The sequence below is a fragment of the Myotis davidii genome, unplaced genomic scaffold (genome assembly GCF_000327345.1).
Source record: "Myotis davidii unplaced genomic scaffold, ASM32734v1 scaffold142, whole genome shotgun sequence".
Taxonomy (NCBI): Eukaryota; Metazoa; Chordata; class Mammalia; order Chiroptera; family Vespertilionidae; genus Myotis; species Myotis davidii.
Window position 1 is genome coordinate 3,446,753 of NW_006294400.1, and position 26,844 is coordinate 3,473,596.

Below are 26,844 nucleotides of genomic sequence, written 5' to 3' on the forward strand. Positions count from 1 at the left end.
GACCTCCGACTAGTTCCTCCTCTGGCCTCAGGGCCACCCTGTGGGAGGGGAGGGGCGCGGGTCCCACCCTCCCCGACAGTCCTCGCTCCGGCAGGTTTGGAAGGAGTCTGAGCGACGGGAGGCTCCCGCCTGCCTCCCCGGGCGTGAAGCAGCTGCCCGTGCCCCACTGAGCCATCTGCCCCCCGCGACTCTCTCGAGGCGAGTCAGGGCCCCAGGTAAACAGTGCGACTCGGAATCACCTGAGAAACGGGCCCCGGGACATCGTCGCCTCCTGCAAGTTGTTCCGCCCCGGGATCCCAGTGCGAAGTCTGTTGAGGCACCGGCTGCAGTGAGAGAGGTGGTTCTTGGAGGCTTTTCTTTCAATGTTGTGCCTGTGAGTGAAACTCGTAGGCCAATCACCAAGACAGAGACGCCCAGGTGCGGGGGGCTGGCTCTCTGAGGCCCGCGGCGGGGGCAGGTGTCTCTCCCTCTCCCTCCATCACCCTCCCTGCAGCCTGCCCAGCCCCCTCCGCGTTTCAGTGTGACGCTTGGAGAGAAATATCCAATGCATTTTATCTTTGTCTTCATGCAGGACAGAAAACTTTGACCTCCGATGCCGTCTTAAATCTAGTAGATAAGCCAGGTGAGTCGGTGGCTGACAGACACTGAAGGTAACATTTTTGAACCCTTGTGCGGACCGAAAGGGGTGACCCGCGGAGGTAGAAAGTCACCTGTCGATGGTAGGAGCCGAGCTGGGCTGTCCTCCACAGCACATGCGAACTGAAGGCCCGAGCCAGGATATTCGCGTTTTATACAGCATCGGGAGGAAGAGGCGTTTGGGTCTCATTGTTGGGTATTATGAAAAGAAACGGATTTGAGGTCATTTTCATCATCCTTAAAGAGCACCACAGAGCGTTTCCAGGAAACGTGTAAGGATATCTGATACCTATTTAATATAGTTAGTTGTCTGCCTTGCCTGGCCTTTGCCAGGTTGTCAGCTTTTTCTGGTGACTAGCTGATTGCAAACCATCTGGGAACATAACACCATTGCACCTTTTCCTCACACTGAGTTACATGTTTTTTTTTTGTTTTGTTTTGTTTTTTGTTTTTTTAAATATATTTTATTGATTTTTTACAGAGAGGAAAGGAGAGAGATAGAGATAGAGAGTTAGAAACATCGATGAGAGAGAAACATCGATCAGCTGCCTCCTGCACATCCCCCACTGGGGAAGTGCGCGCAAACCAGGTACATGCCCTTGACCGGAATCGAACCTGGGACCCTTCAGTCCGCAGGCCGACGCTCTATCCACTGAGCCAAACCGGTTTCGGCCTGAGTTACATGTTTTTATCTTCATCTTAAAACACAACAGCAACACGGAACTGTAGTTAGTATTATTGGGAGGAGGATTCAAAATCATTATGTGATGTTAATGTTTACCCTGGAAATTTTTACTTAATGTGCCCTGGCCAACATGGTGTATGTACTAAAGGAAAAGAGTAGGGCCCTGCCTGGTGTGGCTCAGTAGGCTGGAGCCTCGTCCTGTATACTGACAGGATGTGGGTTTGATTCCCTGTCAAAGCACATGCCCAGGTTGTGGGTTTGATCTCAGGTTGGGGTGTATGCGGGAGGCAAACAGGGTGGGGGACATGGGGGGAATAGGGATACCAGCCCTGCCACTTAGCCACATAGTCTTTGGCAGATTACTTCACCAACTCCAGACTGAATTTCTTCATCTGTATATGCATATGAGGTACCTGAGCGCTTTTTAAATGTTTAGTAATTGTGTTCTATTAAGTATACATGGAAAATTGTGAAACTTAATTTTGAAACCTGAAGCTTAACATAGCAACTCAGATGTGAAATCTCTCCAGTGTTTAACTTAAGAGTTCTCTTTCATCTGATTATAGATTCTGTGTTGCCATAGGTGACCCACATTTAAGAGGGAATGCAGCTGGCCTGGATGTCTGGAACTCTTTAGACACCTGTCTTGGAATTCTCGGTTGCTGGCCTAAAGACTTGCTGTGGTGGTGTAAGAGCTGGTCATCAGGACAGGATAGCCACACAGCAAAATGTTTGCAAAACTAAAGAAGAAAGTTGCAGAAGAGTCTGCTGTTTCCCAGAGGCCAGGAGGTGCTACTAGGATCCCACGGTCGGTGAGCAAGGAGTCTGTTGCCTCTATGGGAGCTGACTCAGGAGATGACTTTGTAAGTATCTTCCTAGTTTTTAATATTTGTTACCATCTCAATATATATTTAAAATAAGACCTCAGGGATCATTCCAATAAGTATATTTTTGAATTAAAAGATTATTTAGAGTTATTATAGGATTCTTCTTATTCTAAGGTGCTTTTCTGTTTTTTTTCCTTATGTTTCTGTGAGTTCCTTTCCATACTGTTTACATTGTCCTCTTTTTTCATCTATGTATCTTGTGCATCTTCTTTTACATTTCATTTCTCAATACTTCGGTCTGTTGTCTCTGTAGACAAATACTTTAAGCCATTGTTGCGTAACAAGGTCTCTGAGTTGTCGTGTGGAGTGAGCCAAAGTACACTCCTTTATTGGGAAGGTTGATGAAAAGATGGCACTGCTGACTGCAGTATGTCCCTTATTCATAAAGAACCTTTGTGATTGGAAAGTTTTCAAAAAATGAGGATGCTGCTCACTTTAAATGTTAAGTCTTAGGATTAAAAGTATGTCTCTGGCATATGGCAGGATCCCCTTAAAGTCAGATAACTTTCCCAAAATGGCTTTTAGTACTTCATATATGTAAAAAATACGTATATAAAGTAAATGTAAAGTATAAAGCATAAAAATAAAATGACGGCTTGTTCATCTGTCACTTATTTAAAGAACTAGAACATTATTGATACTGTTGAAGCTACTCATATGCTTCTTCCCCATTCCCTTCCCCTCCCTCCCCTCCAGATAACCACTATCCTAAATGTTGTGTTATCATTCCCCTGATTTTTAAAATATCCTACCAGATATGAATATATTCATCAACAGTTTGTTGTTTAATGTTGCTTATTTTTGAGCTTTATAAAAAGTTGTATACTCTAGTCTTCTTGGACTTTAGCTGCCCCCAACTCAACATGTTTCTAAAATGCATCTGTGTTACGTGCAGCTGTGGTCCACTTATTTTTACTGCTGTATAGGATTCCAGCGTTGAAGACAGTTTATCTCTGTCTACTCCTGGTGACAGACACTTGAGTTGTTTCCATGGTCAGATGACTCATCTTCCTCCTTTCTTGTACTACCTGTCTGGGTCAGATTTCATGGCAGAAGCTATTAGGTTATTGGGATGAAACAATAAGACTACCAAATCTAAATTACCATTGGCCTCCTATATTTAACAGGAAATATAAATAAGTGCACATTTGATCACCAGGCTAAAGGATATAGTTTTTTGTTTTTTTAATATATATTTTATTGATCTTTTACAGAGAGAAAGGGAGAGGGATAGAGAGAAACATTGATCAGAGAGAAACATCAATCAGCTGCCTCTTGCACACCCCCTACTGGGGATGTGTCCGCAGCCAAGGCACATGCCCTTGACCGGAATCGAACCTGGGACCCTTCAGTCTGCAGACCGAGGCTCTATCCACTGAGCCAAACCAGTTAGGGCTGAAGGATATAGTTTTAACTCTTGAGTTCTGTGACTGAAATACCTGCTTTGCCTTTCATGCAGGCAGAAATACCTGCGTGCTGACATGCTAAATGAAGGCTCTCATTGCGAATGTGTTTCAGACATACAGATTGGCCTGAATTCAGGAAATACTTTGCTTTGAGCCTTCTAAAGTAATTGATTTGTACGTACTATGTATACATTCTGGTCCCGCACTATTTTCAGATACGTATAACCTGCTGCATATAGTTCTCCAACCAGATGTTTTTCCTCTGACATCTTAAATTCTAAAATGAGCAAAAGTGAATTCAGTAACTTCATTTCCACATGTGCACCTCATCCCCCAAGTCACCAGCAAGAAACCTTAGAGGCATTTAAACTCTTTCCTCCTTCACTTCTTGGTGTCCAAGCAGTTAACAGGTACAGGGTGTTCCCCCCAAAAATACATATAGACTTTAACAGCTAATAGCTCAATTTTAAAAATGAAATGTCTTTTGATAAATACTGCCTTTATAATTATTCAAAGTATGTGTATACATTTTTTGGGACACCCTATATTTGGCTTCCATGTCCCACACTTACCCCCTACTCCATTTGCTGGCAATACACTTACTTCCATTTATTTCAGGCTCTGTGCTTCTCAGACAAATGTGGTGACACAGGGTGAAATGTTGTTCACCAGAGAAGACCATTAGCATTTCAGTGCCCAGGGATTGTATTGGGAGGCTAGTCATTTACCAAAATTTCAGACTCCCGGAAGAAGAACAGGTGTTAGCATAAACCATATATATATATATATATTTTTTTTTTTTTTTTTGCATAATCAGTTTAGGGTACAATGAGCCTTTCTTATCAGGAATAGTGGGAACCCTTGCAAAATCTAAGTTCCCATAGGTCGGCCAAGGGCTAACCTTCCAAGCAGACCTTGCTAAAAATGGCAGTCTCGGGCCTGTGATGTTAACTCTTTGCTGCACAGTATATAAAACACTTTGTAATATAGTGCCTGACCCTTAACATGTATTTCATGATTAGCAGTTACTGTGGCTGCTGCTGTTTTAGGTAAGGACTCTGTTTTACCTCTCTCTATTCCAGTGCTTATTAGCACAATGCTGAGAATAGGATGTGTCACTAACAGTAATAATCATAACTTCTAATAATAGATGATATGTATTAAAACTATGCAAGGCTCTATTTTAGGGACTTGACAATTATTGATTTATTTAATCATAACAGTTCTATGAAGTACATCATGTTTGTTATCATAGTTTACATTTGCAACCATTGCACAGAGAAGTTAATAATTGGCCCAAGTTCTATACTTTTATAAGTGGTGAAGATGGAACTTTAACCTGGACCTTCTGCCTACAGAGACTCCCTCTTAACTGTACACTGTACTGCATCTCCATACATGGTGGATGGACAAGTGGCTAGATGGGTCAGTGATTTAAAGTGAATTGTTCAACCACCTTGAAAGACATTTTGGGAATAAATTGAGAAACATTACTAGATATTAGATGCTATTATTTTTAATTATGTTAGTATGGTAATGGTATTGTGGTATTAAAGGAACATGTCCTTATGTTTTAGAAATATTTATCAAAATATTTAGGATGAAATGCCATGATGCCTGTTATTTATCTTAAAATATTTTTATTGATTTTAAGGAGGAAGGGAGAGAGAGAGAGAAACATCGATGTGAGATTGTAACATTGACTGGCTGCCTCCTGCACTCCCCCTACCGAGGATTGAACCCTGACTGGGAATGAACTGGCAACCTTTTGGTGCATGGGAGATGCCCAGCCCACTGAGCCACACCAGCCAGGGCCATGACGTTATTTAAAGTACTTTAGTAAAATAAAAATTGATGAAGCAAATTTGGGAAAACATCAGCAATTGTAAAATTAATGTTCACTAAACCATTCTCCCTACTTGTCTGTGTTTTTAAAAATTTTATAATAAAAGGTAAAAACATAAAGCAAGTTACTTATTAACAACAGTAAGCAATGACCAAAATAATAAAGATAATGTTTTACGATAATGTAGACTGTTGAGGAAAATTTGATTCACTCTAGAGCTTTAAAATGACATCTCTTCGTTTCATAGATGAAGATACTGAAACTTGATCAATGTCAGTAATAGTTTCTTCCTCCCAGACTAGCCTTCCCCACTTTATCATCACAGAACTTTTCCCTCTTTATCCCAGGACTTTAGCTTTGGAAAAATAAAGTGACTTCTTTTTTTTTAAATCACTGAAAACATATATTCTGTATTTTGTACTTGGTGTAATAAGATCATAATGGGTTTTTTCACCATTATTTATTTCAATACCATGTATACACACATAATTTATTTGTTTGGCATCTCACGTCTCCTTCGTACTGTAGATGGATATAGTGTTGCTTCTGCTTTATAGGTTGATGAGCTAGGATCCATGTAAGTTAAGCTTTTCAGTGATCACAAAGTGTAACCAAACTTAAAATAAGTCGTCGCTTTCTGGTTCAGTACTGGTTCAGTTCAGAAAGTGGTCTCGCACTTCCAAAAACCCATGTATGAATACTACTTCGTGTGTCTATCTCAACAGGCTTCCGATGGAAGCAGTTCCAGAGAAGATCTTTCGTCTCAGCTTTTGAGAAGGAATGAACAGATACGGAAATTAGAGGCCAGACTTTCTGGTATGTCTAAGAACTCATGAAAAACAAACGAAGGCAATTTTCCTTCCCTGACCCTCTCTCCCTATAAAATAGCTATATAGTATAATCTTATAGTTATTTTTATGTATTTTGCTTTTCTTAGTAAAGAAAGGAGAAATTTATACCCCCTTTGTTCCTTCTTTTGTTAGTATACCAAATAGTGTAAAATTCATAACTGAGTTTTAAACTTTAAAAAGCACACAAAACTTACGTTTTCTGCTCCTGAGGTTTCCAGCCATGGATATAAAAGGTATTAAAAGTGTATGTAAAATAGACTTGACTGTCTTCTTTAGCCATTAGCATAGCTTGCTTTCTGATGGAGAGGGGTAGAGGATACCATTTACAGGGAATGACCAACACATGTTGGATTCTTCAACACCAGAGGGATTTGGTGCTCTGTTGCCACTTGCTACAGCTACATATCACCTATGTAAGTGTTACTCTGGTCTGGGCCACATTTCAATAGTATTTCTAACTTCAGCATCTTTATAGAAAAGGTAACGCTTGCTGTGTTTTTTTGTGTGCACTTTACAATTTACACAACTCCCATTAAATCCTTTGCCTGAGCAGGTCATGACCGTTTGTGATACAGTGTGAGTTCTTATTTTGTTTCTGCCAGTGGACACATTTTGAAAGCTTCATCGTGTGAAGTGGTTAGTGGTTTCTGTGTTTCTTTTTGTCCATTGGCCTTATGCCCATTTTATTGGAGTGAAAGCAATAGACTGCAAAATTCCCCAAATTTTATGTGACATCTGTGTGTTTGTTCAGTTATCAAAGGTCCATAATGTAGCTCCCAACTTCTGGTTAGTTTGTTATCAGTTTGTCCTCACTGTAGCCTTATTAGACATAGCAAGGTTAAGGTTGCACAAGTAGTAAGTGGTAGAGCTGGGATCGAAATCCAGATTTGCTTGATTGGGATCCCAGTCTATACTCTTTTTTTTTAAATACATTTTTTATTGATTTCAGAGAGGATGGGAAAGGGAGAGAGAGATAGAAACATCAATGATGAGAGAGAATCTTTGATTGACTGCCTGCTGCATGCCCCACCCTGGGGATTGAGCCCGCAACCCAGGCGTATGCCCTGACTGGGAATCGAATTGTGATTTCCTGGTTCATAAGTTGACGCTCAACCACCGAGCCGTGCCGGCTGGGCTAGAGTCCATACTCTTAATTACAGTCTGCTTTAAACTCAGTTATTACTGTCCTCTTACCCTCTAGTGTAAATAGTTTCAGTAACACAGGTGAAATAACTGCACATTTGTTTAATGTTGTGGGGAAACTATAAAATGACATGTACCCTCCCTAATGTAGAAGGGACAATAGTTTGAGCTTGACTTAGGTTAGAGAGGAAGGGACAGGGGAGAGAACTGACATTTACTGAGCTCACATATGTCCTGGGTATTTTCCGACAGGCTCAGTATGAATAATAACAATAGCAGCTCCCTTTTATTGAGCACTGTGTGCTAGGTGCATAAGGCATATAAAAGGGTTTTTTATCTAATGCATCCTTTGAGGTAGGTACTCTTAATATCATCATTTAATAAATGAAGAAACTAATACTTAGGATCAATCATTTGCTTAAGGACTGACAGAATTGGGATTTGAACTAAAGCCTGTCTACTTTTCCACTACACCATACTATCTTCCTTGGCCACTCAGCTAATTAATTCTGACTTTCACCTTTAAAATGGCATAGGCAGCTTCAGTTCCTGTGTGGAAAGGAAGCTGACTTTTTTAGAAAATGAAGCATTTTCACTGTAAAGGCATTGCTGTGGTAAGGTGTCTGCTAGTGCCCTAACCACTGCTACTTAGTTGTACGGACTGTACGCTATTTAGGGAGTTCCCTTTGATCTATCCTGCTAAGACTGGAAGGGGAAGTGAAAACTGAGATTTGAAATTAAGTAATGAGATGATACTGGTTTTCATAGCAGGGCATTTCTGATGACCAATCCAGGCCCAATTCTTGTTTTTTTTAATCAAGTCTAAACAAAGCTGCCTATTCGTATTCTCCATTTACACCTTGGATAGTTTGTACTACCTGTTTGCCTGTCTTGTTCATTGTTATTGGGAGGCTGTCTGCCTAGCTATCCTTACCAGGAATCGTTTTCAAGCTGAAAAAATCATCATCATTTCATTCATTTTTTTGTTTAATTAACTTCCTTTCCTGATGTTTGTCCATTCCTGGTATGTGCGTCACCCTCCTCACCCAAGACTATGCTGAACAGGTCCGAAACTTGCAGAAGATAAAAGAGAAGCTTGAAATTGCATTAGAAAAACACCAGGATTGTACGTATTTTTTTTTCCTGTTTTTCCCCCCCAATATTTTTAGCGTTTAGTTTTTTTAAATGAAACAATTGTGTATGGTTAAGTTTTTAACTTTGTCACAGCTCAAATCTTTGTTTTATGAGTAGTATCAAGTATTTTTAATAGGTTGATATAACATTTGTTTGATATTTAGTAACATACAACTCGTATTTATGGGCATGTTGCCTTATGGGCATGTTTCTTAGAAGGAAGCTGTGTCCATCCAGTTGACCAGTTTATTGGCAAAATCTAGTGCCTGGCCCTGGGCTCTAAATCAGGAGACTTGGTTCTAGCCATTGCTGCATTCCTTCTATGTTCAGAAACTGGGGGAAATCTCTAGCTGTCATCACTCCTCCTCCAACAATAGAATATATATTTTGTTTATTCTACCCTGAATCATATGGTATTCTTTGGTCCAATCAAAGAAAATGCTAACGGAAGTAGAAAGTTATTTTCAGTTGATATATACTAAAAAAAATTTTTAAAAGGAAAACAAAGTGAAATATTTTTGTGTGTTGCTTTGTTTTGATTTTTGTTTTTCTTTTTAATTCTATAAATTGTTAATAGCCATACTTAGCAACAGCATTGGTGTTTTCTTGCACCTTACCTAACCCAGTCAGTGTTCTTTCATTGTACCATTTAAAAAGTTACCTTTTGGCATCTTCCTAAATGTATATACTTGATTATTACAAAAAGACAAAAACAACAGGAAACAAATAAACAAAAATGGTATTCTATTACTAAGGCCAAACGATTCCGGGAAAGTTGAGATGGATCAGGTTTTTCTCAGTCTCATAATTCATTTATGTGACCTTGGCCTTTTTGTTAGGTGACAATTGTATAATAATCACATGGGTTATTTGTGATGCTGTTTCTGAAATGTTTCCATATCTCAAATAAAGCCTCTTTGTTAACAGCTTCCATGCGGAAATTTCAAGAGCAGAATGAGACATTCCAAGCCAACAGAGCCAAAATGGCAGAAGAACAGGCTTTGGCATTAGCCAGAAAGGACCAGGTATTTTATATTTGACATTGCCCAAGACTGGTGAAAGATTTTATTTGGGACATGATTTTTTAAAATCATGACTTAAACCTGGTAGAAAATATTTACAACCTAGGAGAAAAGAAATGCTATACTATACAGGGTGAGGCAAAAGTAGGTTTATAGTTGTGAGTTCATGAAACAGTTTCTTGTATTATTATTTATTATTGTTTTATTTTCCATACAAACAACTGTAGGTCTACTTTTGCCCCATCCTGTATGTTTTTTGAGATTTCATTTGGCCTCAGGGTGGGATATTATCAAGAAACTTTACAGTTATAATCATGAAGTATGTCCAGAATGTGGACATACTTATCATTCTGCAACTGTGTAGCTTTGTAAAATAGAGAGCGGAAATTGTGTGTCCATAGTCTGGTAGCGAGCCCAAGACAAGGAAAAAGATCTCTGTTCTCTCAAAGCCTAGATCCAAACATTTGCCTTTGATAATGGAGAAGATGATACCAAGCTAGCCATCATCCACGATGTACGTAGTTCTTAAAATCTTTGTTCCCAAATTTCTTCAGCTTCAGCTAGCTAGACAGAAGGGAATTCCTATAATCTCATTAGAATCATCCATTGAAAGATGCTGAATGAATAATAATAAAGGGAAATAATGCTGTATATTTTGTGCAATGGCATTTTAAATTTAAGATAAGCACCAAGATATTATAATGATAATCCTGATTTTTTTAAGATGGGGGTCAATTTATCATGTTACATTTAAACAATGTATAGCCCTAGCCGGTTTTGTTCAGTGGCTAGAACATCGGCCCATACACTGAAAGGTCTCGGGTTCGCTTCTTGGTCAAGGGCAACGTACCTTGGTTGCAGACTCAGTCCTCCTGCATACCCTCAGTTAGGGGCATGCGGGAGACAACCAATGGATGTGTCTCTCTCTCCCCGCCGTCTCCCTCCCTTCCACCTCTAAAAAAAATCAATGGAAAAATATTCTCAGATGAATATTTAAAGAGTGTGTGTGTGTGTATGTATCTCCTTGGGTGAGAATTAACAAAAATAAAACAAAACAGAAAATGTATAATTTACCTACAGTAGGTGGGGTGGTTGATTGGTTGTTTTTTGTTTTTGTTTTTTTTTTTAATATATTTTATTGATTTTTTACAGAGAGGAAGGGAGAGGGACAGAGAGTTAGAAACATCGATGAGAGAGAAACATCGATCAGCTGCCTCCTGCACACCCCCCTTTGGGGATGTGCCCGCAACCACAGCACATGCCGCCCTCGACTGGAATCGAACCCGGGACCCTTCAGTCTGCAGGCTGACGCTCTTTCCACTGAGCCAAACCAGTTAGGGCGATTGGTTGGTTTTAAAGTTTGTATTTGTCTTCTAGGACATTACTAACCAGAAAAAAAATTATTCACCAATACTGTACTTAGTGGCTAACTATGATGGTATGAGTTTATTAAGAAATCTAAAATTGGTAGATTCTGTGGATATTTTCCCCCCACTTCAGTGATTTGTGATAATGGACCTAATTCCTTTTCCATGAACTTATACCAGATGCATAAAGCATATTGGTAAAATCAAGATGAGAAGGAAAATAATTATTAGGAGCTACTGAAGACCTTCCCCTTTAGTAAATTAATTTCTAAACATCAATTACAAAGTTACTAACTCAGCTGGTCCCAGCTACTCATCCCAAGAAGTTATAATAGTGACCATGGAAAACCAGTCAGGAGTGAGCTAAAAAGCTGCATACAAACAGCACAGATAGTTTTGTTTGGGTGCTTTACTTAGTAAAAATCTGCAGGCTTATATTTGTATTCTAGAGTTTTATAAAAAGTTCATTTTCTTCTTTTTAGGACTCTTAACTTGCTTCTTTTTTTTTAATCCTCACCGAGGATATTTTTCCATTGATTTTTAGAAAGAGTTCAAGAGAGAGGGAAAGACAGAGAGAAACATCGATGTGAGAGAATCACATCAATTGGTTGCCTCTTACACACACCCTGACCAGGCCCTGGCCGGGGAGGATCCCGAAACCTGGGCATGTGCCCTTGACTGGAATCAAACCTGGGACCCTTTGGTCTGCAGGCTGACGCTCTATGCACTGAGTCAAACCAGCTAGGGTCTGACTTTCTTAATATTAAGACAAGTTCATGTGTTTGTTTGTTTTTTAATTCGTTGTTTTGTTTGTTTGGTGGGTTGCTTTGGGGATGAGGTAGGTTGTTTTCTGAAAATCTTGATATTATTGATATTCTTCCCTGGAAACTACTTTTTTTGTTCTTTTGCCTTAGGAATGGTCACAGAAAGTGGAGCAGCTTGAAAAGGTTAGTTCATCTTTAATTTTGTCTCATTCCGACTGTGGGCCTCTCCTGCGGAGCTTAGAACATGGTTTCTGCGGTGCCCAGTGCACTGGTAGCTCCACCTCTTGGAAGCAAGGCACTGGGTGACTGCACAGGGACGTGGGAAACTCAGGTCCTACCCGTGTTGGTGGGTACGCCCCGCCCAGGACACTCTCCTCCCCTCAGCTTTCTCCGTGCGTGAGGGCTGATGGGACCTGCACCAGCCCGGCTCCATGGCCCTTTGCTTCTGATTGGGTTCCGACAGTGGGGACACTAACAGAACTATGTGTGGAGGAAGAGTGTGGTCAGAGTGTTCATTTCCCCAACCTTCTCCATGTGGGAAACCTTTGGATTGGTTGTATCCCATGGCCAAAGGTCACAGCTTTAGTTGGATCTTTGGATTACCCTCTTGACAAAGTTTCTTTCTCTAGGTTTCTTGTAACCTCTTCATCCCTTTGTCCCTTCATGTCCATCTGTTACTAACACATTTTCTCTTTTGGATTTTGTAACTCTGCCCACAGCTTTGAAAAGTCCCTTTATTAAACTCTTCTCAAAATACCTAACCTGAATCTGCCATCTGTCTCCTGCTGGGGCCCTAACTGACACTGTGGTAGCATTAGGAACCTTGGAGGAGACAGTGAAAGGAGTGCATTTCTCCAAGCTCAGCATTGAGCAGATAAGAGAACTTCTTGGCTAGACACAGATGAGGAAAATTGATTATTCCAGCACCACAGCTTTCTGACACTGTGTAGATGCTTAAGTAATGCATTCCTGGCTCCCTAACATGAACAATAAGATGAAATTTCAAGCCTACAATTAGAAAAACATTTTAATTTAAAATAATCAATAGTCAACACCCTCAGCCTGAATTATATGTTGCTACTTTATTCACTCCTTGTTTTCATTGAGTACTCCTAAGTTACTCTTCATGGTAGAAAAATTATTTCTTAGATTGATAGGTTGCTGGTTTGATTCCAGGTCAGAGCACATGCCCAGGTTGCGGGCTTGATCCCTAGTAGGGGTTGTGCAGGAGGCAGCGAATGGATGCTTCATTTTCACATCTGAGTTTCTCTTTCTCTCTTCCTTCCCCTTCCTCTCTCTCTATAATATACATATATATATATATGTATATATATATATATATATATATACACACACACACACATATATATATATATTTTTTTTTAAGAAAAAAAGTTTAAGCATGGCGTTGATGGTCTTAAACATGGTGGTATAGATTAGGTCAAAGTTTTCTTATCATAAGAAACTTAAGATTGTAGCAGTTGAAATTCTCATTGGATTATTTTTTTATCTTTTAAAATTATGGAAAAGGGGGACCCATATATGACTGAACTAAATAAAACCTACTTCAGTTCACTAAGGAGATTGTCTCTCTTCACCCCTCTCCATTCAAAGGAGGGATTGGGAAGTATTTTAGACAGGGAAAAACTAGAGACACCTAGGTCTTTGAAGCCACGGTGATTTTTGGAAATGTTATTTTTATAGACTGTTTTAATTTCTTTTCAATCAAGAATTGGAAACTGCAACAGCAGGATTTGTCCTTAAGAGAATCCATCTTGAGAAGCTATGGTTTACTAAATTGTAATCTGCTGACATTGGTCATGTCTAATTTCTGTTGACTTGCTCATTGAAGTCCGTTCTACTTAAAATGCATCCAATTTTGTAAGGGCATTCAATCTCTTACTCCAGTTATTAATGCTATTCAGCCAGTTGAGCCTGTCACTGAGAATAAACATGTAAAATGGATATCTGGAATTGTTAATCAAACTTAAGATTTTAAAGTGTTAAGCAATTGTTCTTATTGCCCTTATTCGCAACTGTCATTTAAAACATTTTTTAACTTAAAGAATTAATGCCATAATGATCATATTACTGTAAAGCTTCCTATTATCAATGTTTTCTTGTCTACTGACAAGAGACTTTTATTAAGAATTCTGCTTACATAATATGATTTTAATATCTTAGTTGCCTGAGTTGATATCTTCTTCCAAATAGGAGAAAAGGTTTCTGACAGCTCAGTTACAGGAAATGAAGAACCAGAATTTGAATCTTTTCCAAAGGAGAGATGAAATGGATGAATTAGAGGGGTTCCAGCAGCAGGAACTAAGTAAAGTAAAACACATGGTGCGCATTTATGTTTTAATAGCTAAATGCTTGAATAGATTATTCATTATTCTGATTTTGCTTGTCATCACCCTCTAAGTGCTGACAAACATACCCTAGTAGTCTTTGATATTAATTATATGTTTTTCAATTTATTAAAGTGGAAAAGTTCTGTTTCATTTTCTTTTCTTTCTTTTTCACTACTGGGCATATAAGGCCACTTAGAAGCTCACAGAAATGTTATGAAAGTTTAGCTTATTGGTCCAGATTTTTTTTTAAAGTTATATTTCTTAGTGGTGGCTCAATGAAACTTTATCTTTGTGTCAGCTTTTAAAAAAAGAAGAAAGTCTGGGGAAAATGGAGCAAGAGTTGGAGGCACGAACCAGAGAACTTAGTCGAACCCAGGAGGAGTTGATGACCTCCAATCAGATGTCGTCAGACTTGAGACAGAAGCTAGAAGAATTGCAGAGACACTGCTCAACGCTGGAAGAGCAGAGGTTCTTGCTTGGTCTGTGGGGCCCATGGGAAGCGGTGTTAGTGTAGCTCTGGCTAGAACCTGCCCACCATTCCCCATTACTCATTGCAGTACTTTCTGATCTCAGTTCTGGCCAAGGCTTCTGGTCTTGTCCTTATCTACCTAGGGCTCATGATCACCCCCCCCCCCCCCCGCCCCACAAAAAACAAAACAAAGCACACACACATCCTCATTCCCCTTCCCTTCCCTTCCCTTCCCTATGCTCAGAGCCCCTCCAACTCTGCTGAGAAATTTAGTGTGTTTAGTTTGTAAGCTATTGAGAAACCACAGACAGAATATCTTGTTTAAACCTGGGTGGAATTTTTCTCTTTGGGCTTCTGCTTCAGAGAGAGCTAAGGAGAATCTCCGTTTTTTTCTAATCTTCACATGGCAAATGTTTGCAGCCCTGACATATAAAGAAAACAGCTGTATTTTTCCTGTGGAAGAGAGTTTCCTAGATGAGTTATCCAAATTTATTCATTGTCTGCTTTCTTTCAATGAAGAGATCTTGTGACAGCTTCAACAACAGGTGCAGAAAATAAGATCACAGCCCTGGAGCAAAAGGAACAAGAGCTCCAAGCATTCATTCAGCAGCTTTCCATTGATTTGCAAAAGGTAAATAGAACAAAAAACAAAGATAAAAAACATAAAGGTAAGTAAAGTTCTAGGAGGGGACCCAGGTTGGGGCTAAGGAATGAGATGCACAGCAGCTCTCTGTGGTCCTTGTGCTGCGAGCCAGGGTGAATATCATTTGTTTTACAAGTTCTCTCTTTGGCCTTAAGGCAGCTGACGGGCATCCTCACTGCTTCATCCAGCCTCATGTTTCCAGGAGCGCTCTAGGTTATTGGAGGCTGGCTGGGAGCTTCTTGCATGGGATTATCTCTGATGGACTTGACATATGGGATAAAGATGTAGGTCCTGTTGGACTGTAGATTGATAGGATTAAACACATGCTTGATGAGAGTGTGAGGAGAAGCATTCATTTAGCTAGTAGATCACAATACAACAGATTTTTTTTTTTAAATATATACTTTATTGATTTTTTACAGAGAGAGGAAGGGAGAGGGATAGACAGTTAGAAACATCAATGAGAGAGAAACATCCATCAGCTGCCTCCTGCACATCCCCCTACTGGGGATGTGCCCGCAACCAAAGTACATGCCCTTGACTAGAATCGAACCTGGGACCCTTCAGTCCACAGGCCAACGCTCTATCCACTGAGCCAAACCGGTTAGGGCCAACTGAGATATTTTGAGGAGGAGCATCTTCTCAGGGTCCTGGCTAGATTCCACGGAGTAAGAGCATTGCTCTGTCCCAGGTTGTGGGATGCTCGGGGCAGGCATTTGCCTCTTGCTACTGCATGAGGTCTGAACTGGATGCCAAAGTGGTGCTGGGTTCTGATTTTGTATCTTCTATGTCCCATTTTCAGGGAAGATTTTCTGGCAATATATTCTTCTGGCATGCAGTGGAGAACAGAATTTCCGGGAAACGCAATGGTCCTCGGGACCAGAAGGGAGGGAGAGCGCATTTACAGTGTAATGTAATCTCTGTTTTCACCTGCAGGTCACTGCTGAAACTCAAGAGAAAGAAAAACTCATCACACATTTGCAGGAGAAAGTCACATCCTTAGAGAAGAGACTGGAGCAGAATTTATCAGGAGAAGAACATGTGCAGGAACTCCTGAAAGAGGTAATTAGCTCTCTCTGAGCCAGCCAATTTGGGGAAGGAGATTTCATAAAATCCTAGAGTTTCAGGTCCTGAGAGTTTGCAAAGATCTTGGTGAGAAGAGTACTCTCTCCAACTTTTGATGGTCCTGCTTATAGCAGAGAGAGTTTCATGTCACCTGTGTAGGACATGTTTTCCTCAGGGAAAGCTTTACTCAGAGATGCCTGTGAACATTTAAATAGCATGCTGATCACTAATCAGCCCACCTAGGAATTTACTCCACCTGGACTGTCTTGTCTTATTGCTTTGCTCTCCTCCCTTTTGCACTTTACATTGGCCAAGGAACCATCTGTTACCATCTGCCTTTGGCTTCAGCATAATTGCCTTGGGCAGCAAGTGGACTCTCCTTAGCTGAGAGGAGGCTATTGAGAAGACTTACCTTTTGCCCAGGTCAGTGATGTAGGTGAACTTGCTTTCTCATCAGGTCTGAGTTCATTGCCTATATTTCACTCCTTTTCCTCTTGTTTACCAGTGATTGACCTCACCATGACAAAGGTGACAAAGCCAAGGCCTTGGGCCTAGATTACACCCTCACTTTCTGTCTTTAGTTTCCACTACATACCTCTATCTCCACTGCCATTATAGCCGAGTCCATATTAGAAGTCTCCAGACTGGCCTACCCAGCATCAGTCTCTCCTCCTTCACCCTCTAACAAAGTTATTGCCAAACTAAACTTCCTAAACTTAAAGACCTTACACAATTCCCCTACAATCCACAGTGAGTATAATGTGGGTTCTAGAGTGTAAATTGATTTCTAGAACCAGAGTAGGTTTGTATCTCACCTATTCTATTTATTGGTTTGTGACTTAAAGCTAACCATGTAATCTCTTTGTGTTTATTTTTCCTCTGTAAAATTGGGTTATTATTGTACCAAATGCATAGAGTTGTTATTAGGATTAAATGAGTTACAATATGTGAAGTGGTTAGAATGAAGCTTAGAACATAGTAGGGTCTTGATATAATTCAGCTATCTTCTATATATTTAAAAGTCTAATATGCAAAGTGTCTCCTTGGGAGTTCGACCGACCGGGAGTTTGACTGCTTGCTATGATGTGCACTGACAACCAGGGGGTGGCACGGAATGAAGGAATGCCCCAGCCTGCAGCTGGGGAAGGGAGGCCCTGGCCAGCAGCCGGCAGCTGCTAGGGCCCCTACCCGTGCACAAATTTCGTGCACAAATTTTGTGCATTGGGCCTCTAGGCTATGTATATAAAAGCCTAAGTGACTTTTCGACCGTTTGATCGTAGCTATGACTTGCACTGACCACCGGGGGGCAGACGCTCAACGCACAGGCATAGAAACATAGAACAGACTGATGAATCTCAAAGGGAAGTCAGGGAGGGGAGAGGGCAGGAAGAGATTAACCAAAGATCTTATATGCATACTAGAGGCCCTGTGCACTGATTCATGTACTGGCGGGGTCCCTTGGCCTGGCCTGTGGGGATCGGGCAGTCTGACATTCCCTGAGGGGTCCCGGATTGTGAGAGGGTGCAGGCCAGGCCGAGGGACCCCACCGGTGCATGAATCTGTGTACCGGGCTTCTGGTTAGTATAATAATCATTATTGTGCCATCATTATTATTATAATGTTTAGTGTGCTTAATAGCTACTCAGGGAATTTGTTTAAAGTGTATATCTCTGGCCCTACCATTGGAAATTCTGAATTCTGGAGTAATAGTCCTGGAGTTAGGCCTCAACTTTAACACCCCCCAAGTAAGTTTTAATGCCAATGCTTAGACATCTCCACTTTGAAAAATATTGCCTTCAGAATTAAATTCAAGCTCCTTTCTGCAGCATAAAAAGCTTCTCATGAACTTGCCCATTGCCTCACTTTCTAGTCTTGTTTCTTGACTTGAGTCCACCATCACTTTATCTTTTAGCATGTTGTAGCTTCCAAGGTCAAGCCTCCCATTTCCCTGAGGCCATGAGCATATTCTGCTCTCTACTCCTTCTTATAGGCACTATTGCATTCTATTATATAATCGTTTTGCCCTAGCCACAAGGTCAAAGGACTGTCAAATTTATCTGTGTTTACTTAATGATATGTGAATTTTATCTTAATGTATTTGTGTCCCTTGAGACTTAGAAATCATAGTTATGTTGTGGATATCAGTAAATATTTATTCAATGAAGAAGTGACTATTTTCCTTTACTCTTCTTCCACTTACAGAAAACAGTTGCTGAGCAGAATTTGGAGGATACCAGACAGCAGCTCTTGGCAGCCAGAAGCAGCCAGGCCAAGGCCATTGACATCCTGGAGACGCGGGTATTGACCTCACTGCCAGTGATCGCAGTGTCTGGGTGGTAATCTGGTTTGATGACTTGGTTGTGGCTGAGAATTCCCTTGGGTCAGAGGTTTTCTTTTGAAGGGACTGTTTTTTGGCTCTTACTTATTATTGAGTTGAGTTAGGCATTTTCTTCATTCTTGCCACATTATTGTCATTGTTCCACACAAAGTTGTCTTCTTGTTTGTTTGTTCCCTTTTATCCCCATTTCTCTGCCTCCCATAGGAAACCATTCTGACATGGTTAATAGAAATCCTTTTATTGTTGGGTTATCCTAAAACGTGTGGCACTGTTTTCTGTGCTCATTTAAGTAAATGATATAGCTATGCTGTCTTCTCTCATAGCTTCAACTGCTCCATCTTCTGTGTCCACATCACTGTACTTACCTACTCTACTTTGTAGTTATCTACTAGATGATAGGCATACAGGTTGCCTTCTTCCTGTGACCACAGATTACACTGCAGTGAACGTCCTTATCCCTGTCACCTTAAAGAGGAGAGAGAATGCATGTGACCAATGTGACTAAATAGGATAAGGATGTTCCCAGCAGGGCTGCTCCTGGCTCTAGTCCCCCAGCATGCCCAGGGTTTCCTGTATCTGAGGGCTTTTACAACATTGGCATTTCTCAGCATTTTCTTTTTCTTTTCTTTTTTTTTTTCTTTTTGCCAGATTAAGGAGTATCAAGTGGTGGGAGGAGCAGAGGATCTCTGTGGTACCTCCTTAATGATTGCCCTAATCCCTTTCTCAAGGGCTCTACCCGTATGACCTAAGCACATCCCAAAGGCCCCACGTCATGATCTCAGCATATGAATTTGGGAGAGGGGACACAGACTTTCAAACCATAGCAATTTAGCTCATTTTGTAAATCTTATTTCTTGATAAACATATTTTAAGGAGTGGACTTGCCCGGACATATGGTAACTCTGTTTAACATTTGAGGATCTGAAATCTTTCTTGAGTTGTGTCTCTTAACTGGGACTTGAGTAGATAGTTTCTGAAAGGAGTTTAAAAAGCTAGGTTTCAGTGCTGGCTCTGTCACTAATAATATTTATGATTATGGACAAGTAACATTCCTGGTCTCCTCTGTGGAAGTACTCACACTGTTCATAGCGGGTAGTTTTAGTGAAATCATGTCATGTGAATGTATCTGAGGAACCATGAGACCTAAAAACATTCTCTTCTCATTGGGCACCTGTCCTTGACAGAGCTGCCACCTTCTTGTGCTTGTTTTAATAATAAAGTTCCCCAAGGGCAGAGTTTATTCCAAAAACAAGAGAAAATGGAATAGATAGCTTGAGTCAGATAAAAATTCCCCATTAATTTAGTTTTTAAAGCCATTTATTCTTACTCTCAGGTTTTTTTTTTTAAGATGAGGGGGCTTTTTACTTTAGATTGTCTTTTTGTAATTTATTTCGGAGAGGGAGGAAGAGAGAGAAACATGGATGTGAGAGAACTATACCCACTAATTGGTTACCTTTCGTACGGGCCCTGACTGGGAAGCGAACCCACAACCTTCCAGTCCATGGGATGATGCTCCACCCAACTGAGCCACACCAGCAAAAGAATGCTTCTGGCCTTAGCCATTTTGGTTCAGCGGATAGAGCATTGACCCGCGGACTGAAGGATCCTGGTTTCGATTCCAGTCAGGGACGTATACCTCGCTTGCAGGCTTGTTCCCTGGCCCCAATTGGGGCACATGTGGGAGGCAACCAATAGATGTGTTTCCCTTGCATTGATATTTCTCTGTCTCTCCCTCTCCCTTCTACTCTCTAAAAATTAATGGAATCATATCCTCAGGTGAGGACTAACAACAACAACAAAAAGAATGCTTCTGTTTCCACTCAGGTGAAAGAACTAGAGCAGAGCCTGCAGGCCTCTGAGGAGAAGCTGAAACAGAGCAGAGACGCTGTGGCCGCTCAGGAATCTCAGATTCAGGAGCTTGTAAGTAGCTATTGTGCTGCTGTGGTCTAGGCCCTCGATGCCTTCCCTTATGCCTTTGCTGATACCCCAACTTCTGGAATGGTATCTGGGCCTGACTTCATATACACTTGTGCTGGGTGTGGGCAGCTGGGCAGCTGCAGGTAGAAGGAGTCAGGCCTGCTGGAGGCTCTGAGTTACCCAGAGAGGCAGGGACTGGCTAATTCCCACCTGACAGCTGGCCGGAGGGCCCAGCCTAGTTGTGGGACTATTACAGGTGGTAACTCACTGGCAGTCACACCTCAGCTTGCAGCCAGGGCTGTGGAGAACAGGTCCGAGCTTTGGGGGAGGATGACGAGGGATTGACCAATTGTCGCAGCCTCAGGAGAGGTGTTGAGTTAGCAACTAGAGAAATAAAAATGGCATTCGTTGCATGGTTACCCTGTCCCAGAAACTGTGCTAAGTACTCTGCACATGTTTTCATTTAGTTCTTGCAGCAGACCTAAGAGGTATGCACTATTATCCTCATTCTCTAGCAAGCATGTCAAACTCAAAGGCTAACACAGGCCAAATAAGGTTTAAGTTTATGTGGGCCGTAAAAAAACAAAAGCTTCAATTTTCATAGAAACGTAGGTTTATTCCGATAGAGACATGCTGAATACAAAGGGCCAAAATGAGTAATCGTTAACATAAAATAATAGAACATTTTAATAAAAATTAATATTTTTTCTTGAACATTAACTTACCAGACACTGAATAACTGCACAAGTTAATAAGCGTAATGCAAATCAACCTATTTTTCTTGTTCTCCGAATGCGAAATATTTTCTGTTGCTCACACCAAACAAGTCAGTACAAGACTAATGATGTGGCAATCGGCTACTAAAATATTTGCTGCTAGTATTAGTGAAGAGAAATGGTATGCCTACACGTAAGGCGTGTTAAGGGAAATGAATGCAACACAATTATAGTAATCAGTCATTAGCGAACATTGTAGCTCATTATTAATAATTATGTATAACAGAATATTGTAAAAATTAAGTTATGAAATTTTTATTAAAATGTTTCTTACATACCATTATATTGACTGGGCCGCAAAAGTATTCATTGTGGGCAGCGAGTTTGACATGCTTGCTCCAGAGCAGCAGTTCTCAACCTGTGGGTTGCGACTTCTTTGGGGTTCAAACGACCCTTTCACAGGGGTCGCCTAAGACCATCGGAAAACACATATATAATTACATGTTGTTTTTGTGATTAATCACTATGCTTTAATTATGTTCAATTTCTAACAATGAAAATACATCCTGCCTATCAGATATTTACATAATAATTCATAACAGTAGCAAAATTACAGTTATGAAGTAGCAACGAAAATAATTTTATGGTTGGGGGTCACCACAACATGAGGAACCGTATTAAAGGGTCGCGGCATTAGGAAGGTTGAGAACCACTGCTCTAGAGGAAGCAGGCTCAGAAAGACCAGGCTGCATCCTTCTCATACCAAAGCCCAGTTCATCACTGGGTTATACGCAGAGGGCAGCACTGAGTGCAGCGAGGGAGGGCAGAGCTGTCCCCCCAGCACCAAGACCCATCCCAGATGCCAGCTCCTGAGCAGACCAGGGCCTGGGGCAATAGGCTGAGCCTGCAGGTGGAGACCCTGGCAGCACCCAGGCTGGAGAAGGTCAGAAAGGAGAGTTGTTTGTATAGGACACCTATTATGGGTCACCGAGAAACAGAATAAGGCCCCGATTGTCCTTGCAAATATCTATCCTCTGGTACCCCCACAGGCCACCGCAAACCAGGAGAGCAGCCGTGCACAGCGGCAGGTGCTGGCTCTGCAGCAGCAGTGCACGGAGCACGTCCACGCTCTGGAGGCCCAGCTTGCTGCCCTCGAGACGGCTCGGGCAGCTGACCAGACGGCTGCAGAGCGTCAGGTGGTGAGTAAAGGAAGGAGTGAGGTTGTGCTGCTCAGCACCAGGTTCACAGGAAGACCAGCCCTACTCTGAACTAGGGAATCACATTTGGGAGCAGTTTTTGTCTTTCCAACTAGACACTTTCTAGTGCTGCACAGGGACTCCCTGACCAGTCCCATCAGCTTCTTCCCAATCTTTGTAAAATTCATATTCTTCCCTAGTGGCTTCTACTTTCTCTGGCCCCTCCCCCTGTTCCAGATCTTCAGAATCAAGTGCCTCTTTCTTGTGAGGAGTTCTCTGCCCCACCCCATTCTCATCTCCCCAAAAAAGGGAGGAGGCATTTTTAAAGGTTTCTTGTCAAAGAGATAGGACTGTGCTCAGGGGAAATATGGTAAAGACCTTTTCTTTCTATCTATGCTTTTCTCACTTTGCAGAGGGATCTGGAACAAGAAAATGCACTCCTTAAAGAAAGCAAGAATGAGTGTGAACGTTCTTTACAACATCACCAACTTGAACTGAAGAAGCTAAAGGTATTTAGCTCACGAGCAGCATGCCTTTCACTTGGAGAAGCAGTGGAACTAGCATTTGTTCAGTAGCTCTGTTAGGCATTTGCTAGAAATTGTCACCTCACTAAGTCCTCTCAGTGATCCTGGAGGGTAGGAAGAATTACCCTCACTTTTCAGCTGCCTTTGAGGCTCCAAGTTCCATAGTTATTGAGAGGTGGTGCTGGTCTTATTTTCACTCCACCACAAGGCCCAGCCCTTCCTCTGTGTCAGCAAGAGCTGCCTGGAAAACCACTGTCAGAGCACCACTGCTTGTGACTTCCAGTGAGACTAGCAGAGCAAGGCTTCAGAAGGTCACAGGACTGGTTGGTTTGCATTGGGCACCGTATACCTAAATGAGGAAACAGTCTGCTGCATTGCTACCTTCCCCCTTCTGAGAACATGGTGCTTTTTCAGATGCTGTCCCTTCATTTCCTGGACATAACTGGATGAGGAGGAAAGAGACTCCGCCACTTTGTTATAGGCCTCCAGGCTCCCGCCCCTTTCTGTAGTGGATGACGGGTCACTGCAGTACTTGCCCGGCTTGGTCATGACCCAAAGATGTTGTGGATCCCTTGGCCAAGGTCTTCTCTGAGAACACCCATAGCTGAGGGCCTGCACGGGGTCAGCTTTCAGGAACAGGATCTGCTAAGTTCTGTAGGTGCTGTTGCAGTAGAGCCGTATGTGGGGGCCTGCACTTTGGGGTCGATTTTTTTATGCATTCCTTCATCAAACATTTGAGTACCTGTGGGCACCATTGTAGGTGCTGGGATGTGGCAATGAGCAAGACAAACACACACACCCTCTCCGTCCCCTGGTGGAGCTTGTAACTAGAAACAGTAAACAAGTGATAAATAGTTATAAATGCTCTGAAGAAAAGAAAGCAGGGCGAAGGACAGAGCAGGGAGGAGAGGGCTTTAGCTATGGAGGCCTGGGCAGCCTCAGTGATATTTGAGCAAAAGCTCTGAATAATGAGAAGGGGCCAGCAATGTCTATGTTTGGGGAGGGAATATTCCAGACAGAAGAAATAGCAAATAGAAAGGCACTGAGGCCTTTCTCTATTTAGAGAACAGCATAAAGGTGGGTGTGGGTGCTGCTCGGTGGGCGGGGGACAGCAGGGGAGAAGTGGGCAAGGAAGCCATGAGGCTCTGAGCAGAGAAGAGATGTGAGTTTTGTTTTAAAAAGTTAACTCTAACTCTGGAGAATGGTTTGTAAGGAAGCAAGTGCAGAAGCAGGAAGACCTGCGAGGAGGCTCAGACATTACCATGCTCATAAATTTTGTCAGAAAAGACAAAATTTCAGAGATTTGGAAACTTTTATTATTAAAAGACAGCAATTTTGAAAATAAATCAGATTAAAATTTTAGAACTGAAAAATGCAATAGCTGACACTAATGCAGTCAATTATAAAAGGGCATGAAGAAACATTTGAGGTGACGGATATTTTCACTATTTTACTGTGGTGATGCTTTCACCATAATTCTTCATATTGCACACTTTAAATATATTTTATTCATCAGTTATGCTTCAATAAAGCTGTTATAAAAAACAACGAATGAGTTTAATAGCAGATTAGAACTAATGAGAGAATTAGTGAAAAGAAAGGACAGAATGAAACACAGAAAAGAAATGGTAAAAGACACACAGGAGGTGTTCTAGCATGTGTTATTAGGGGCCTGGAAGGCAATGAAACAAAGAAGTTGGGAGCCATTATTGAAGGGCTAATGGCTGAGAATTTTCCGAACTGATGAAAGCTGTAAGTCACAGGTACAGGTGTAAGAACCATTCTATCCAAACAGGATAGATTTTAAAATCCATACACTGACACAGCATGGTAGTAGAGCTAAAGAAAACCAATAAAACAAAAACAAAGAATTAGTCACCAACAGACTTGCACCTAAGGAAGTACTAAAGAGCACCTTTCAGGTGAAAGAAATTCTAGGTGGACGTACGGAAGATGTGAGGTAAGAAAGAATGAAGAACAATGATTATTGCAAATATGTATATGAGAAGAAACAGTAAATCTGACCAATGGTATGTCTCATGGTCCAGTCAGCAGAGAGGAACCGCCCCAGTTATTTGAGAGTTTACGTTCTAATGTAAAGTTTTTAGTCCAGCACTGAAACAGTTAAGAGATATCTCAAAGGTAGCAACTGAAGGAAGCAGCTTCCAACCCAGGACTAAGGGAATTAAGGGAAGAAGTTGGAATTATTAAATTTAGGAATTAAGACGAGGAACCCCACAGGTCTGACTCAGGCCTCCGGATGGGGAATGCTGTGCACTGGCGCGTGTGTGTGTTGGGGGGTAGGGCAGTGAATGAATTCAGCCCCAAGTGTTGGAAACGAAGCTGAGGGAAGGAGCAAGCCTTTTTCTCCCTCCTCCTGCCTTACAGTCTCCCTCCAGCTTCCCCCTGTTGGCAGAGATTAATATGGAGCCAGCTGGATGCACAAAAAGTGGTTTGCAGAGTCCCAGGTGCAGCATCACAAAGCAGAATAGAGAAGGGCGGATGTGGGCTGAGAGCAGTATCTTAAAAGCCAGCGCATGGGCTGTTTAGAAGTGTGGTTAATTTCCAGATATTTGGGGAATTTTCTCAACGTCTTGGATTTCTAGTTTAATACCATTATGGTCAGATAATACCCTAACTGATTTCATCCTGATATTTTTTAGACTTGTTTTAAGATGCAGCCTATAGTCTAGCTTGGTAAATATTTCAGTGCACTTGAAAAGAATATATTTCTACTACTGTTAGGGAGAATATTCTATAAGTGCTAATTAGATCAAGTTGGTAGTAGTGTTCAAATCTGTTCTCTTATTTTTATATTTTTTTTGTCTGCTTGTTCCATTAGTACTGAGAGGGGTGTGCTAAATCTTCCACTGTGATCATGCATTTGTCTCTTGCTCCTTTTACTTCTGTCAATCTTTGCTTCAAGTTCTTTGAAGAACTCTTTTTAGGTGCATACATATGTGGAATTGTATTTTTCAAAACAGCTGTTCCCTGAGCCTCTCAGGGAAGTCATTCCCCGTGCAGAGAGCTGCACATGTGGCGGCGCCTCAGCAAACCCGAGCTGTGCCAGCCAGCCGCCAGTCCCGTGGTCCTGAGGCGCAAGTGTCTATGGCAACAGCACAGGTTTAGAGCCACGTTGGCTCAGTTCTGTGTGCCAGCCTAGCCCTACACTAGCTGATTCTTGGGGGGAATTCAGTTTTGGGGGATTTTTGTTTAAACCTGTGACCTCCAGAGGATCACTCTGAGGATTAAGTGTGACCATGGCTGGAAAGTGCTCAGTGCAGTTCCTGGCATGGAGGTGCTGAATCCCTGCGCCCTGCCCTGCCCTGCTTCCCTGTCTTCTCGCTTACAGTCTGCATAGCCTGCGTCCTGTCCTCTTAGACATAGCAGTCCTAGCGTCTCCTGGACTTCCCCAGAAAGGCTGCTGCAGAGGCATGAGGTATCCCCTCCCACCCTGGGCCCACAGGCCAGGCAGGGTTTCACAGCTCCGCCAGCCTGAGACCTTTTGCTCCTGTATCAACAGAGCATCCCCAGTGAGGGGTAGTTCAGGGTCCCACCGTCAGCCTTTTGAGTTCAAGCACCAATTTTCCTTGACTACTAGAAGTGGACTCACAGAAGGTCAATTCCGACAACTCCACAGTGGGATCCAGAATGCCGCTGGCCACAAGACTGTCATCTTGTTACATTTACCCACGTGTATTGGCAGGAATGGAAAGGGAGATTTTGTAGGAGGACCTGAGTAGCTCACAGAACCAGAAACACTTGTCTGACTGGAATCTGGGGGCTCAGGTTCTTCTCTCCTATTCCATGCTGCCTCTTGCCTTGGGGGTCATCCAACTCTTGTCCTTGCTTTTCTCCATGATGTAGGCTGCATCCTACAGATC

The 26,844-nt window shown here is 41.8% G+C and overlaps 1 protein-coding gene across 4 annotated transcripts in view; it reads left to right on the forward strand.

Moving 5' to 3' along the window:
* Positions 1-6: 6 nt before the first annotated feature.
* Positions 7-26,844, forward strand: part of GOLGA1 (golgin A1) — a 37,889-nt gene continuing 11,051 nt past the window's right edge. For 2 of the 4 annotated variants that reach the window (XR_001514707.1, XM_006768578.2), the window contains exons 1-15: positions 7-215; positions 572-622; positions 1,888-2,184; positions 6,186-6,276; positions 8,506-8,580; positions 9,516-9,613; positions 11,892-11,924; positions 13,956-14,084; positions 14,391-14,560; positions 15,081-15,192; positions 16,141-16,266; positions 18,472-18,567; positions 20,432-20,527; positions 22,290-22,439; positions 22,850-22,945. Coding sequence is in view for 3 of the 4 variants with exons in the window: in XM_006768578.2 (XP_006768641.1) it covers positions 2,050-2,184; positions 6,186-6,276; positions 8,506-8,580; positions 9,516-9,613; positions 11,892-11,924; positions 13,956-14,084; positions 14,391-14,560; positions 15,081-15,192; positions 16,141-16,266; positions 18,472-18,567; positions 20,432-20,527; positions 22,290-22,439; positions 22,850-22,945 (1,407 nt within the window). In the remaining variant the exon portion in view is untranslated. The remainder of the gene's footprint in view (positions 216-571; positions 623-1,887; positions 2,185-6,185; positions 6,277-8,505; positions 8,581-9,515; positions 9,614-11,891; positions 11,925-13,955; positions 14,085-14,390; positions 14,561-15,080; positions 15,193-16,140; positions 16,267-18,471; positions 18,568-20,431; positions 20,528-22,289; positions 22,440-22,849; positions 22,946-26,844) is intronic. The other 2 variants (XM_006768579.2, XM_006768580.2) reach the window with 2 other exon arrangements.